The 16,416-nt window shown below is 40.6% G+C and overlaps 1 protein-coding gene across 1 annotated transcript in view; it reads right to left on the bottom strand.

The window, feature by feature from the left end:
• Window positions 1-16,416, bottom strand: part of MYO3B (myosin IIIB) — a 239,097-nt gene that overhangs the window by 9,178 nt on the left and 213,503 nt on the right. Inside the window, exons 22-24 of the mRNA XM_047722020.1 lie at window positions 3,415-3,515; window positions 2,994-3,040; window positions 2,041-2,212 (exon numbers count right to left, since the gene is read on the bottom strand). Of these exons, the coding sequence (XP_047577976.1) occupies window positions 2,074-2,212; window positions 2,994-3,040; window positions 3,415-3,515 (287 nt within the window). The 3' untranslated portion in view covers window positions 2,041-2,073. The remainder of the gene's footprint in view (window positions 1-2,040; window positions 2,213-2,993; window positions 3,041-3,414; window positions 3,516-16,416) is intronic.

Raw genomic sequence — 16,416 nt, 5'->3', positions numbered from 1 at the left:
TCCCTTCGAGGGAGAGAATTTTAAGCAGACTCCAGGTTGTGTCTCACAACCCTGGGATTGTAACCTGAGTCAAAATCAAGGGTCAGAGGCTTAACTGACTGAGCTGCCCAGGGGAGCCCAGACTTCTTGTTTTAAATACTAAGTCACAGAGATGAAAAGTGAAGCACAGGGAATACAGTCAAATATGTGGTATGGTGAGAGATGGGAACTACACTTAGAGTGGTGAGCACTGCGTGAGGCACAGAACTGTCGAATCACTATGTTGTACACCTATGCTATACTCCAAAACAAAAATACTTACCTTAAAATAATGTTAAAAAGCTACATATACTACATATTTTTTATTTTTTTATTTTTTTTTTTTTAAAGATTTTATTTATTTATTTGACAGACAGAGATCACAAGTAGACAGAGAGGCAGGCAGAGAGAGAGAGGAGGAAGCAGGCTCCCTGCCGAGCAGAGAGCCGGATGCGGGACTCGATCCCAGGATCCTGAGATCATGACCTGAGCCGAAGGCAGCGGCTTCACCCACTGAGCCACCCAGGCGCCCCTACTACATATTTTTTAAACAATGAAGTTCATTTATGTTTCTTCTGCTGTACTTGTATACCTTAATAAACATTACCTTTGGGGTGAATATGTGAGGAAAAAATTCAAGGCTCAGTTTTTTAAAAAGTAAAGTTTAACTATTGGATAATTGGCTTTTCCTATTTCTTTTTCTGTAAAAGTATAATTTCTGAGATCTTTAGATGCCTAGTTTCAGTATTTTATCTTTGTAAAATGTGTATTAAAATTGTCCCCTCTGTAACTCTGGTAACAATTTTTTCTATTTTTTCCACTTATTTTTTCCCCCAAATCTGGGTACTCCCACATGTATGATCTGCCAAGTATTTTAAAGCCAAAAAAAAAAAAAAAGAAAAAAAAGGAAAAAGAAACAAAAATCTGAGAACATCTGTTCTAGAGAAAAGGTCTTGTAGGTTTTTTGTTTTTGTTTTTGTTTTTACATCATAAAGCAATCTCACACATTGTTTTGCATGGAGTAGTTGCTCAGAAGATGTTTGTTGTATTGAATACTATTGAGAATTATAATATATGGTATAACATTATTATAATAGGACTAGCCCAACCTGGAGTGAAAAATCAGAGCTTACGGTGTAAGAAAAGTGATTAATCATGAGGAACGCACAATTGACAGCTACTTTCCTGTCACATATGTAACTAAGTGAAGTCTCACCATTCACGTAAGGCCATTTACTAGATGTCCATTCTGGGCCAGGCACTGTCCTAGGCTCTGCCCACAAAGACAGGCACAAGATAAGATCCTTTCCCGAAAATCATTCACAGCCTCGTGGACACCACTGACCAGAGAATGGGAATTTACTAACCCATGCGACATAGACTATGACAGATCCAAATTTTCTTTCCCTCTAACTCCTTTGTTTTTACTGTGAAGATGATAGGAGTAAAGAGTCAAGTCTTTATCAGCATAATAACTAGCAGGAGAGGGGTTCATCAGCCTTAGATAAGGATTAGGCTTCTCCCCCTAAACACAAAAAATTATCCTGGCCTAGGAGACCTTGACTGGGGACACTCTCCAGTGGAATTCTGACTCTGGAGAGAGGTCTGAAGAATCTCTCGGAGGTGGGGAGTGCAGGGGAGAAGTGAGGTGGAAAGGGAGGCCTGGATTTTCACAGGGGCAGATTTTGCACGGACTGACGTGGCAGGAAAAATGAATATCATCAGCATTCACGATTGGCTTATTACCCTCTTAGATGCTGAGGGCACGAATGATGCTTATTGCTGTAGTCTAGAAGGATGTTCAGTGTCCACAGGTACCCATGAGATGAGAAAAGGGAAAACTGCCCAGTTCAGGTTGCACTGCAGAGGAGTGGGGAGGGCAATGGAGATTTGAGAAAATGGTTAGGAATCTGAAAATTATTCGGTAAGGCTCAGACCCAGACTATGTGTCCAAAGAAGCTGGCCCCATCACACCTCTTTCTTATTAAATGATAGTCAGTCAATTACCATGATTGTTCTTACCCTGAACAGACTTGAGGGGGCAGAAAGTACACCTCAGAGCTGAGCAAAAAATGCTCCTTTTGAGGGTGAGGAAGAAAGGAAAGGGCAGGATGGGTTATCTTCCTCGGGAACAGAGTCCACAGGTGACAAAGATTTGTAATATTCGTCTTCTCCATCAAGCACTTTGACTTGGCTGCAACAAAGAAAAGAGTTTTCAGCAGAAAAAGAGGACAAAGTGTACAGTCATCACTGCAGCAGCTGAAGTTGCATATGAGAACAGGGTTGGGTCCCCCCACAGCTTAGGGTAGGTAGCTCAGGTTCTCCCAAAACACAGGAACTGAGGTCTGATCCACAAAGCATTTCACCTCAGGGTCATAGGCCGAAAATGGGCCCAATTTAGTGGGGTCTGGAAGTTGTGATCAAATTACAGTTTGTCTGCCTGAACTGACTTGTCTGTCTCTGTTTGGTTCTCTCTAGAAGAGAAAGTTCCCTCCTGTCCTCCTCCAGTTCTCAAACTGGTACCACTTACCTATGTCACTATATTCTCTATCGGGATACTAACAAACCAGATGAGTCCTCTAACCACTGGGGGAGATTTTCCTTTGTGTACCTTTAAGGCCCAGGGGTAGGGTGATGTGGAAGCAGCATATTTGCATTGCATGGAATACTTTTATTTGTGGGAGAGTCTTATACAGTCTGCTACGTCAGTAATTATGAGGGAAACCACAATTTCCTGGGATAATTGTGAAAAATAACATTTGCCTTTAGGTGGCAATTTCAGCCTTTTCGGACAGAATAGATTCAAGTTTTATAAAGCTGCTACTGTGAAAAGTAGTTTCCAATGTCAATAATAGGAGTGATATCCCCATTTGCATATTTTTAGAAGCTTCTCTGGAAAGTTTTGCATTTTCTGTAATATCACAAAGGACCCCTTCTGTTTACAGTTGCTTAGAACTAAGAAGACAGATATTTACCCAAGTTTTCTTGGCTTCCTCTTGCTCCCTTGATATTCTAGAGTTCCCTGTGGAGAGGGCCAAGAACACACAGTCAAAGCAAAGCAGCAAGTCGTTAATTTTTAATTCAAAGTGATTTTGTGTTGAATGCAAGCAGATGCTGATAATATCAGAAGTCACAGCATAATTTTTTTGATCAAAGGGCTCAAGTGAGCCTGATGAAGCATGCATCTTGCTCGTCTTTGATAAACCACATCAATTATTCACCGTGAAGGCAGACATCCTGACATGAAAGCAACAGATAAAGAGCCTAAGCACATGTTCAAGAAGAGAGCATAAGAGAGTGGGGGTGGGGCTGGAGGGGCTGGAACAGGTATTAATAACAGAATTATTAACTGGAAACAAAGCCAGTGAAACAGCTTTATGACCACTTTGAACTCACATTTAACTGGTTATAGTACATGGTGTCCTCAGGGCTACTCAACATTTTGGGCTGCTGACATCTTCGGCGAGGTGTTCGCTGCTTCTGTATAAGACCGTTTTCTGAAACTGCAGCAAGACAGCAAAACTTCACTGTAAATCATCCGAGGTGTTGGGAAAATCAGGTAAAAAACTGCTCTTCACATAAATGCACTTAGTGGAAACCGTGTCCCGTTTTAACGGGTATGTTGGAGTTCTGCTAATATTGGCAGAAATGTCATGCTAAGACACATATGCACAACACTATACTTGTTGTATTGAATCGTATTGAGTATTATAATATATGGTATAACATTATTATAATAGGACTAAGGGTAAACAAGGACCACTATAACTTTGCCTTCGTCGCTCTTATCCAAATCAGCCGTCAAGAGTGACAGAAAGCAAACTGGTTCGTCCATGCTGGTGAAGCAGAGGTTGGTGGTCAGCCTTTGTAGAGTGTGGAGTGGTAGCTTAGTGCGATAACTCAGGACAACGAAGGCAATCTGGGATAGTTTGCACCACATCCTACACTGAGGGTTCAAAGACATCTGGAGCACACACAATCCTGGGTAGATGAGAAGCAAACCTTTCAGTGGGATACATTTTGGAGGGAAAAATGGCTTGAACCAGTATTTACTGAAATGCTTTGAACAGTACCATTGATCCATGCAATCTCTGGAAATACAGGGAAAGGAGAAGGGGAAAAGATAATTGCATGGCTTTACAGAGGAGTCTCTCTGTGTTAGCCCTGATTTCAGAACCCTGGACCAAGAGTGAACTGGAGATTAGGAACCAAGTGTCCAAGGGCACCTTGGTGGCTCAGTGGGTTAAGCCTCTGCCTTTTGGCTTGGGTCAAGATCTCAGGGTCCTGAGATCGAGCCCCACATCGGGCTCTCTGCTCAGCAGGGAGCCTGCTTCCTGGTCACCCTCTCCACCCTCCACCGCCCAGCCAGCCTGCCTCTCTGCCTACTTGTGATCTCTCTCTCTCTCTCTGTCAGATAAATGAATAAAATCTTAAAAAAAAAAAAAGCAAACCACGTGTCCAATGAAGTCATGACTTATTTCCTTTCCAAGGAGATGATTTTCGTGGAATCTGCTGTCCTTTGGCACCATATCTAAATCAGGATTTAGCAGTTCTAAATTCTTGCCAACATACGCGCATGCACACACACACACACGCACGCCCCAGAGCTGCCACGGGATATTGTTCACGAATGTCACAGTTTAGAGAAGAGATATAACTTTCTTCTACCGAGTGTACATCATATTCATAAAGCCGAGTTGGAGATTTGTACTTGGAACTATAGCTTGACTTCACTAGAGGTTCCTACTATTTAGGGAAATTCTAGGGGAATTTTCCAAGTGAAGAATGACTCAGCAAGGGGCATTATGAAGAGCAAATCAGCAGTTTCCTAAGTATGAAGTTTTGCATCTGCACTTTTCTCGAACAGGAACATATCTATCTTGAACAAGGCGATTAGAACCATATAGGACTTTAGCAACCATTTATTCTAAACGCGCATTCTTTTTTTTTTTTTTTTGAAAAGAAAACTGAGGCCCACAAATGTTGAATGACTCATTCCAGATGAAGTGGTAGAATGAGGACACAACCCTAGATTCTTATCTCCTGTTCTAGAAGTGTTCTTTTTAAAACTACAGCATATTGTTTTTCTTAACAAGAAACTTTTTTTGTAAGCTAAGGTGTAAGTAGAAGTAAGCTCTGTGAAAACATATTAATTAGCATAGCACAATGACGCATTGCTTACAGAGGGCTCCAATAGCCTTTAAAGGTATCCCTGTCCATATCTTCAGGAAGTCTGTGCAGAGGGCGGGACTCCAGCTCTCATACTGCCGTTGTCCTCAGAGTATAAGGAATCCAGGATGGAAATCGGTTCTTTCTGATAGTTCCAACATACCTACCTCCTGCTTGCTTTGTGAAGTCCATAAACTGTGATATGGTAGGACACAAAGTCCCTTGTGTCACCTCCTCTGATTTATAGATTAATGAACAGAAGTGCCTGGAGTTATGGTTGCTGGGGTGAACACACACTGGAGATCTGACATCTATTTTCCCTTAGACTTCCTAATATTATGGGAATTCCAACCTTGGAAACTCAAAAGGCTGATCTTAATAGTTTCTGAGTTCAGCTGGAGTTCAGCCCAGTTCAGCTGGACTTCATGTAGTGTTTACATTTGATCAGAAGCTTTTATTTATGTTCTCAATTGGGTATGCTTGATATAAGATGTGGTTTTCAACTTTTGCTCTCGATGAACTTGCCGTTCCATGGGTGGGTGTTTTTTTCATATTCTTAGAAGGAATTAAGTTATTGGGTAGAATTTTCTCAATTTTAACATTTCTCCCACGAATTAAAAAAAAAAAAAGGTTGGTTTCTGATGGCATCTATACTATACTACAATCTAATGTAATTTGGTGTCTGATTTAGCATCAAGTTTTAATTTTCATTATTGTAGCTTAAATATCTCCATGTTTCATGATGTTTTACAGAATGCCATAACTTCGAAGCATTTTGCCATTGGAAGAAATATGAGTACCACTGATATGTGATCAATAATAAGCAACCAAATAAATACTTAGGAAATGAATCACTATTTAATAAATGCTGTTAGAACAATTTCATAGTAAGATGCAAAAAGTATGACTTGAATATAGACCTTATAAAATTTATCCTGTATGTAATATAAATATATAAATTTTATAATTTATAACATTATAAATATTTTTTATTGTGGAGAAAAAAGGAAAATAAGATAAGGTCCCTATCTTCAGTCTAGTAGAGGGCACAGGGTCTTAAGAGGTTGAGTGACTTGTCATGTTAGTGCTGCTGGACTCCAGTTAGTTTTAAAAAATTCTAAACTGTTTACTTTTCTCAATGTGCTTTTTGATTCTCACAGGCCACAATAAATTCCAGATGTGTTATATAGTTAAACATTTTAAGTATTCCTATAAAAACCTTAAAGGGAATGAAATGGATTATCTTAACTATGGAAGAAGATATTAATGACAACGATGGTCTCAATTATAATATAAACAAGAAAGTAAAATATTCTATATGATGGACAGTAACAAAACTAAGATGAAAGGAAGTACATTAGAAAGATTATAAACAAATTTAAAAATATATACACACAGAAGTCTACCAACCATAATGTGGAGAGGCTGAGGCAAGAGAAAGATGGAGATACATTCATACATATTGAAATACAATTAAATGAAATGAGATACTGAAATTGTTTAGCCATCCTGACAAACAGCTTCAACTAAAACAACTACTACTGCTTTTCTATTAATTAGGATAAATTAAAGATCCAAAGACAATGTGGAGTGGCCTCCCATACACAGATGAGCCCATAGGCTCCACCTTGCCTGAGAGAATAAATAACAACTTGACAACAAATAACACAAGCTAAGCAACTTGTTCCAAGAAACATGTCCCAGTGAAGGAGACCAGAAGGAGAGAAAAAGAATTTATATGAAGATGGATTATGATAACACTTTTGTAGTGGAAAAACTCTAGAAACATGACAAATATTTAATAATTGGGGAGAAGATAACTCTGAGATATGAACATGATATTCCCATGTTCCCACGAAGGCACCAACAAAGATCAATTAAGGTATGCTGTTGAAAGATGAAAATTCAAAATTCAGAAAAAGAAGAAAAAGACAAAACAGCATATATCACATTGATTAAATCTAAATAGGTGTGCACATTGAGAAGTTTATCATGAAATTTTTCCTTTAAAAATTAAAAGAAAAAAATTAAAAGAAATCAATGAGGCATGTAGGGCAAAATTATTCTTTCTTTCTGTAGATGAAGAAAGCATAGCTAAGAAAGTAAATCTCAAAGAGGCAGAGCGGAAGCTGGAACCCCTGTCTTTTGGCTTCCAAGGCAAAAGTTCGCTTCTAAGAGGTATGAAACAATAGGGTATGTGGCAATTTACCTAGTTCATTTGACTAGTTTATGTAGATAAATGGGTAATTCAAGTTTGAAGATAAACATTAGTATATGAGTCATTTGAAGACAATGATGTTCATAATCTGAAAGTGGCCTATTTCTAGCTCACACAAACGTGTGTAAGCCAAGCCAATGCTCCAGTTTATAATCCTCTGGGGGCTACCTCCTCTTAACAGTTTTTGAAAGTATATTATGTCATGGATATCATTTGACACATGTCTTTTCCCCTTTCAAGAATCCCTGCACCTTCTTTTCCCCTTGCGTCTTCTGATTTCATATTTGAGACCTGAGCACATCCTTCTCTTAGGAGTTTTGTCCCAGAACCTTATAATAAACTGCAGATAAATTCATTACAAAATGGAAGACTTGTAAACGGCATCTCAGTCAGGAGCACGGGGTCAGGCATGCTTCTGGATCCCCAACCCCAAATCATCACACTGTGTATGCACAACGGGCTAAGCCCTTGGTGAAAGACAAACAGCTGAATTCAGTTGCTGGCTTCGTCACAAAACTTCAAACAGCTGATTTGGAAATTTCATATTTCAATTCTCTTTATTGAACATGCAAGTATCCCCACACTAGAGTTGCCAGATCAAATACAGAACACCCAATTAAATCTGAATTTCAGATAAACAACCAATACTTTTTTTTTAATCTAATAAAACCCCGTGCAATACTCAGGACATACTTGTATTAAAAAGTGATCAGTTGTTCATTTGAAATTCAAATCTAGCTGGGTGTTCTGTATTTTTTTGTTGTTGTCAAATGGGGCAACCCTGATTCTAGCACCATTTCAAGTCACAAACAAGGCCTTTTGTTTCCTGCTAGGGTCTCAGAGATGAAGAAGGAAACTATTTCCTCACTCTGACTTGCTGAGTTACAGGTATTTTGGCTACAAATGCTCTTCCTCCAGACTGTCCCCTAATAGTTTGTCCCCTAGGGTTTCACTTTTTATCACCCATTACAGATGGTTCATTTTGATCTATTTCCTAACAGGATTGTAATGAGGGAAGGACCACCACAAGGGAGGGCAGGATGGGGCATACAGTCCAAATATTCCCCTTCTTAGTGGGGTAGCATGGATTCTGGGCCCCTGAGGAATGGACAGGCAGTGGGCAGGGTTCCTGGGAGGAAAGGGAGAGAGCACACTGGGAGAACCATAGCCCCGTACGCCCTCCCTGTGGGCCCTCAGGCAGGAATACGTTCTGGGTGGTAAGACTGCTGATCTGATTGCCATTTGTGGATGAGGCATTCCCAGAGTTACTTGCCAAGTAAAACATCCCCATGAAGCAAACAGTGTTCAGTGTTCTAGATTTACAGATGGCAAATCCCATATGGGGTTACTAGATATATCCCTGGGGCACAAAACAGAATTAGAGTTATGCAATTAACTTACAGAGCTGTGTCAAGTCCGTGCATAAAGGGGGTACATCATTTCTATGACCAAAGTTCTCAGGGCAGATGGGGGTGACAGCACCCTAGCTGTCAGCTGGATAATCTTTCTCCTCCATGATTGCTGACCATGCTGTGTGGTACTCCACTGGACACTTAATGAACTAGCCTCCAATGAGATGACTTATCTTTTCTGGCCCTATGTCTCTTCCACTTACCATTTCATTTTTATGGATCAAGTCTTGTTTTACAAAGTAGCTTTTTCTTCATTTATTCTCATTTTTGGGAAGGACAACAAACTCCAAAGAGATGACAGAGGCATAGGAAGATCAAGAGATCACACAGCAAGTTAGAGGCAAGGGAGAATTTGGGGTTCCAAATGTCCCAAAGATCATTTTCTTTATGTTATACCAGTAGAAATACTGGTACCCAGGTCAGGACCTAGGCACTGATGTACCAAAAAAAAAAAAAAAATCTCCTTGGATTGTTCTAATGTACAGCCCATATTAAATCTTTCCTTACAGATAAGAGCCACATCAGCAGAGTCTGCGATAATCTGCACTACCTTAAAAATGCTGTCTATGGAAGAAGCTTCTCAATGTGTTGTAAACCACTTGCTCCTGATATACCCTGAGGTGCAGGCTGTTTTGGGGATGCCCAGAGCCCTGACAGGGAACAGGAGGGAAGATATTATGCCCTGGGAGTTCAGATTTTCCAATTTAAGTCATGGCATGGAGGATGATAAATCTCTGTGGTTTGGTCCCTTCCTTTTATAGCTAAGGGGTCTAAGTCCAGGGAGCACGGGCCTCTCTCTGGTCTCCCTTCAGAGCCAGGGCTAGCTCAGGTCTTTTGATTCAAAATCTCAAAGCCCAGGCCGTGGCCTTTACTATGATGCTTGTTCTTTTACAGAGGCATTCTTAGAAGTTTTCACCTCGCCCTGTCTAACTTCAGGAAGGACTAAGGAATTCAGTGTGCTTTTGTAAAACACACACACAACCAGAAAGAGAGATTTTCTCCTGGGGTGCATGTAATTCAGATCTTCCTTTCTAAGATGAAAGGAAAGCTACAAATTTTCCCAGTTGCCATGTTATGTCATGACCAATCTTCCTCAAAATTGCAAAATTGCTACAAAGAAAACATCCCTGAGTTAAATTAGTGCCTGTGGAAGATGGTGGAGTTATAAACTGTCTACATGAAATTTTCTCCTTACTAGTTAGGGAAGTGGTAATAACTTCCCCTAAAACTATTTTATAGCTCAGGGCTTGGTACACACTTAACAAATAATGAATGAATGCACGGTGACCATTCACTATTCTTGTTAAGATCTGTTCCATCTATGTGGCTCACTCTTTGGTTCTGTCAGTCAGGATATTACTGCCAGGGCTTCCAGTAGAAAAAGGGCCTCTCCTATGCTTGGACACCTCTGGGGAAACTAGCCTACCAAGGGTGGAGATGAAGTCAGCCTCTTAAAAACAAAGTTGATTGTCACTGTTGTATTTTTTTTTCTTAATATCCTTTCAAGATTTTTCTAGGACTATGTATTCATTTTTCTTCTCCCCCCCCCCCATAAAGAATTAGTTTATTTATTTGGGGGAGAGAGAGAGCACACATTAGCAGGGGGGAGGTGGGGGGAGGGGCAGAAACAGAGGGAGAAGCAGGCTCTGTGCTGAGCAGGGAGTCCAAGGCAGGGCTCAATCCCAGGACCCTGAGATCATGACTAAGCCAAAAGCAGACATTTAACCCACTGAGCCATCCAGGTGTCCCTGCGTTCACTTTTCTTAACAACAAAAAATTTACTTGTTATTGTTTTCCCCTCTACTTAACAATAAAGTCATATTTTCCATGATATTAACCTACTCGAAAAACAGTGTATTTCTTTGAGAGTTACATTTTTTTTTTTTAAAGATTTGATTTTTTAAGGAATCTCTACATGCCAACATGGGGCTCAAACTTACAACCCTGAGATCAAGAGTTGAATGCTCTACCAACGGAGCCAGCCAGGCGTCTGTAGAGTCACATTTTTAAAGTAATAACGAACATGATGTTCAAATAAATTAAGCACAAGAGTCCATCTTTCTTCTCCCCTCTGTGATTCCATCCCCCAAACAGTAGTAAATCCTGGAACAAGTTACTTGTCTTCCAGATTGGTCTCAATGGCATCATTTCAAATGGTTGTATGGTATTTCATTTAATGGATGATGCATGATTAACCAAAATAACCTCCTATATTCAACATGAAAGTTGTTTCCAGTGTTTTTCTCTAAGTAGTGCTTTGAGGAACATCTCGTAATTTGATCTTTGATAATAATCCACATTAGTTTCTTAAGATAAATTCCTAGAGGTTGAACAATTGGCTAAAAATTATACATATTTTTAAAAGTCATGATTTATTCCAATTGCCATCCAGAAAGTATTAGCAGATATCCTTTTACCATCTGAACCTGAGATTTATCCATTTCTGAAGGCCCTCACCAGCATGGGACGGCATCCTTAAGATAAAATCTGATAACTGAATAGGTGAAAAATGGCACCTCATTTGTGTTTTGATTTTCATTTCATTGATTACTTGAGAGGACAGTGTCTGTTTTTCCCCCCTCCCTGTTTATTAGTCATTTGTGTTTCAGGATTGCTTGTGAGCTGAAAGCAGCAGCTAAGCTCCCGGCTGGACCTACCCTGGATGGAATGAGCTTTGCCTGCCTGCTGCGATGGGATGATAGAAGAGACTTCCCACTGGCTACCAGGTGTGGAGACGCCCCTTTTGAAAATAAGCATGTTGTTGGAAAGCATATCTCAACCTTCTGTCATCATCCACCACTTAAACATTTTTTGCTATATTCAAGACACCTGTACTATTCTTCATGTAGTATTTTTAAAATCAACTACTTTTTTTTTTTTTTTACTTAAACACATTTTTAAAAAAATGAATCCTTATTCACTGCTGTGCTTAGTGGAAAGCCAGTGCCATCTGCCAAAAACAGAAGTAAATCATGAAGTAAATACAATGAAAACAAAAACAGTACTATCACACCTGAACTAGATTCTATTTCCCACAGAACGTTCTGGGCTTCTTTAAAACGTTTGTTAAAAGGAGAGTAAGTGTGAGAGGAATTTAAAACCTATTAATACAGTCACGATTTTCTCCTTAATATGAAGAATTTAAACCGAGAACTGAAAAAGGAGTAACTTTCTTTTACACAATCAGTGTTATTTAAGGTCACATTCAGACACCATCTAAAATCAACTTGCAGACCACTAGAGGACCGTGTCCCACACTTTGAGAACTATCAGTGTTGTGAAAGAAAAAAAACCCAGCAGGTTTAGAAAAACTGGAGCCTGAATTCCTCTCTAGCACTTACTAGAGGTCTGACTTGGTGATGATGATCACCCAATTAAGGTTGTGGTGAAGATGACAGATAACACATGAAAAGAGAAAACCCGGCACCCAAGGCCGAGCAGGTGCTCCTAAGGGGTTAGCCCAATTCTGGTTATATGGGGGTGGTTCTCTACCCTGGCTGCACGTTAGAATCCTCTGAAGAACTTATAAAAAGTACAGATGCCTTAGACTCACCCCTGGACGTTAGTCAAGTTAGTCATTCAGTTAGTCAAAGGTAGAGCTCTGCTTTTAAACACAGCGCCACCCCTCCCCCCATCCCCTTCCAGAAGATTTTAACTTGTAGCCAGCTTTGGAAAAACTAAGGACTTAAACCTCTCCTAAAAGCTTAGATTGATTTCACAGATCAGCTAGCCGTCATCTGTGGGGCGCCAGGGGTGGGAGGGGTGGTCGAGAAGTTTCAGTTGGGCAGGAGAAATTGTGGGGAAGGGACAGCAGCTCCCAGAGGACTACTAGAACTGTGAGGTATTCACTTTGTGCTGGAAGCCACGTCAGATGGCTTGAGCTAAAGCTATGGACACTGGGGAAATCATTTTTCATATCCCAAGAGAAAAGTTTTGCCGACCACGGAAACATTATCTCTGGTGTCCAGAGGGTATGATGCTGCTCAGCGCTCTCTGACAGGTTTTGGTGTGAATGAATGACAAAGCTGAAAAGCCATTCTGACCTACTAAACTTTTTAAGTCAAACATAAATGTAGGGCAAAAGCGCTGGAGTGTCGGGAGGGTTGAAACAAGTAAAAAATGTTTAAAAGGCACAAGCTTAGAATCAGTAATATGGATTCAGCAATGGGTTGCTGTTGGTTTCTTTCTTTCTGCTTTACGTTGCCCAGTCTACTCAGAATGCTCGCATCATGTCCCATCTCTCTGCTTTTAGGAGTTTTTAAACTGCTTATTCTGAGTTCTCGCAATGTTCCCTTCCAGCCACGCGTCTTCCCGTGGGGATGACTGACTTCATCTGTTGCCATTCCTGACCATGGCTATTTCCTAACTTTGGCCCTGTTGGGGGTTGGGGGGCAGGAATTAAGGCCAAAATGGCCACCCAATCTCTGCCCAGTGAAAAGCAGCACTAATTAAGCTTTTTCAAAAATGTCAACGTGAAAAAAATCCAAGACCTGATCTGATGCTTAGCAGACCCGCAATGCTAGGCAGCAGGCTGGGAGATGCCATTTCTGGAACTCCTAATGAGATGCAAATCACCTAGTGAACTACTCGGGAGCTGGGAAACAATGTCCTGGGTAAAAGCAGATAAAAATGGAACGAAAGAATGTCTTTGAAGATTGGAACGACATTTTAAATGCTTGAGGATATGGGACACCAGATAGTGCTGGTTTTAGTAAACTAATTGTGACTGGGTCTTTGATTCCTCGTGGCAGGGGATCCTGGGGCATTCATCCCCAGCTCTGCCTTGCTTTCTAGGTTGGGACCTGGTTCTGCTTCTTGCTATTAGTGTGCAAAGGGTAGGTTAGCTGTAGTGAAACCAACACTGGACTTGAGGTCAGAAGGCCTGGGCATAGTTCAATTTCTGGAACTTTCTGGTATGTGACCCAGGTGAACTGCTTACTTTTCTGGCTGCCACGTTTTATCTGTGAAACCAGGGGTTGGACCGATGGAATGATTTTTCGACAAAGGGTGGTAGTGCAGCCCCACTGCACATTTTCTTGCCTGGAGATTTGAGGCTCTTATCCCTGAAGTCATGCTCCTTCCCTGTGAGTGTCTGTGCATAGTGAGAGATGTACCTGATGAGAGTTAGTTGTGTGAAAGCAGGAAGAGAGAGAACCATCAGCCAAGAGACTCTTTAAGGTCCCTTCCAACTTTAAGATGCTATGGTTGCCAAATTCCAGCCACTCATTTTCAAAATGGACATAAGTCCTATGGACCCTAGAGGCCTTCTTGGAATTTAAAGAAGACCCATCAAACTGCAGTCAGGCTTCAGGACGGAAAGTTCTTGGTAACTATACCAGAACGTCACTGTAATATGATTCATTCACTTCATGAGCAATGCTGCACAAGGGGGTGCTCACACAAACCCCTTTCTTGGTCATTTGGTTACTGATGGGTTAAAAGACCACACTTGAATCTCACCCACCCTTCCCAGCTGTGAGCAAAAACTGCAACGCACAGGTTAATACCGTACAACTGTACAAACACCCACCCAGGTTCACAAATTGTAAAATATTTTTACATACAGAGAGCAGTCATTAGTATGATGGACTTGGTTTGGGGGAGATTATATGTACGAATGATTCAGAACTCTGTATGTGTGTGTGTGTATTGTGTGTGTATGTGAAATTGTAAAGAATGTGAATAATAGACCAAATGAAACCACAGTTGTGATTTTTGTTTTCATTATACTAATGAGATGCAAAAGTGGAATCAATGAAGTATTAATGGTGAAAAATGAGATCACTCTGGTTCTTTCCATTTTAATCTCCAAAAGCCAATAAATAGGAAGTATCTGGGGGAAATAAAGTTAAAAAGAAAATAATTACATTTGGGTTATTGTCCTATTTTTGTGCAGGTTGGAAAAAATTTCCTTGGTACACTGTAAATTAAATTTTGCCCAACTATCTAGTATATCTTTAAGATTTATAAAAATATTGAGACACAGAGGTCTCAGTTCTCTGCTCCAAACAAGAGTTTAGACTCTAGTTCTTCCAGGTCATACAGAACTACTAAACTTCTTTGCCCTGTTTTCTTATAATCTGATATGAGCTTAATCCATAATGGAAACAATATACAGACTAATAGCCTCTCATACCCTCCCTTTCCCTTTATTCTCATGGGACGTTATCTTGTCATGAGAAGGTCATAAGAGACCTGAGTCTCTCCACAGGACTCAGGATCTCTCAACAAACTAATGTCTTCACCTTTTTTTCCCATTTAAATTGCACTTCTCTGAGTCACTTTATCAGTATAGCTATAAGCCCATTCCAGCATGTCACAAAAAAACAAGCCAAGCTTAACAAAGTAAAAACTTACGGTTGTTAGCAGCATATCTGAAAATGGATATCTCCTGTGTTATACAGTGATTTAGGCCTTGAAAAGAACATTAATTACCACTTTTACTCAAGCTTCTGTGCAGTGACTTTGTATACTGACACACTGTGCTCTGACCACTCGGTCTGACCAGGCTAAACAACAGGTTCAGTGCATTTAATTTTAAGTTTACAAACTAACATATTTTAGGGAGTCCATATCAGCAGTTCTCCACTCTTGGACCCTAAAGGAAACACTCTTTCAGGGACTCTGGTATCTTGGCTTAGTCAAATAAAATATTAACGATCAGAAACCTGGTAGCATTTATCTGACAATAAAGAAAATCATATTAATAGGAGCTCTCCACTGGAGGGATCTTGGACATCCGTGATGGTGCCGGGAAACGCGCCACTACCTCTGAAAGAGCGGGAGGCCCTGGCTGACTTGGCACCTTCCCACTTCCAGCTCTCACTGCCTCTCACCCTGCATGAGATGGGGACCCAGCAGAGTGGGGTTAAATGGGTTGGGGAGCCAGTCCAGCTGGGGGTCATTAGCAATCAAGGACCAGCATTAAAAGGCAGCAGGAGACTAAGGGTCTCTGACAGGCTTGGCTCCACGCACCATCTGGAAAGAAAGAGGCTGTAGAAGCTGGATTAAAAAGAAGAAGAAGAAGAAGAAGAAGAACAACAACAACAACAACAACAACAACAACAACAACAACTTCATGGAGATCCCTTCTTGGAGATTCAAACATAAACAGTGATGTTATTTTCAAAGGGGGGTCCTTCATTTTTGAGAGTTGGGCCAGGTAGCCACATTTCCAGGTCAATCTCTGGCGATAATGACAATTCATTGGTGCCTGGGTTGGGACCAGCCCGGGAAACTCTGTCTAAAGGTTTGATAATGGCTAGTAATCAGAACATCCATGCTGGATAATGTGTGAAGCCTGAATATGGGGGCAGGGCTCGTACCAAATAACACATTTAGCTGTGCTCTATACCCTATAGTATGATCTGTGATTAAGAGGAGAAAAGCAGAGAGCTTTACTTCGGATGTGCCCAAATTGATAATTTAAACTGTTAATTTTTCACACAATGATTTTTTTTTTAAGATTTTGTTTTTATTTATTTGACAGACAGAGATCACAAGCAGGCAGAGAGGCAGGCAGAGAGAGAGAGAGGAGGAAACAGGCTCTCCTCTGAGCAGAGAGCCCAATTCGGGGCTTGATCCCAGGACCCTGAGATC

Source organism: Lutra lutra, chromosome 3 (assembly GCF_902655055.1).
Source record: "Lutra lutra chromosome 3, mLutLut1.2, whole genome shotgun sequence".
NCBI lineage: Eukaryota > Metazoa > Chordata > Mammalia > Carnivora > Mustelidae > Lutra > Lutra lutra.
The sequence above is the reverse complement of the archived record's forward strand: the minus strand, read 5'-3'. Positions and strand labels throughout refer to the sequence as shown.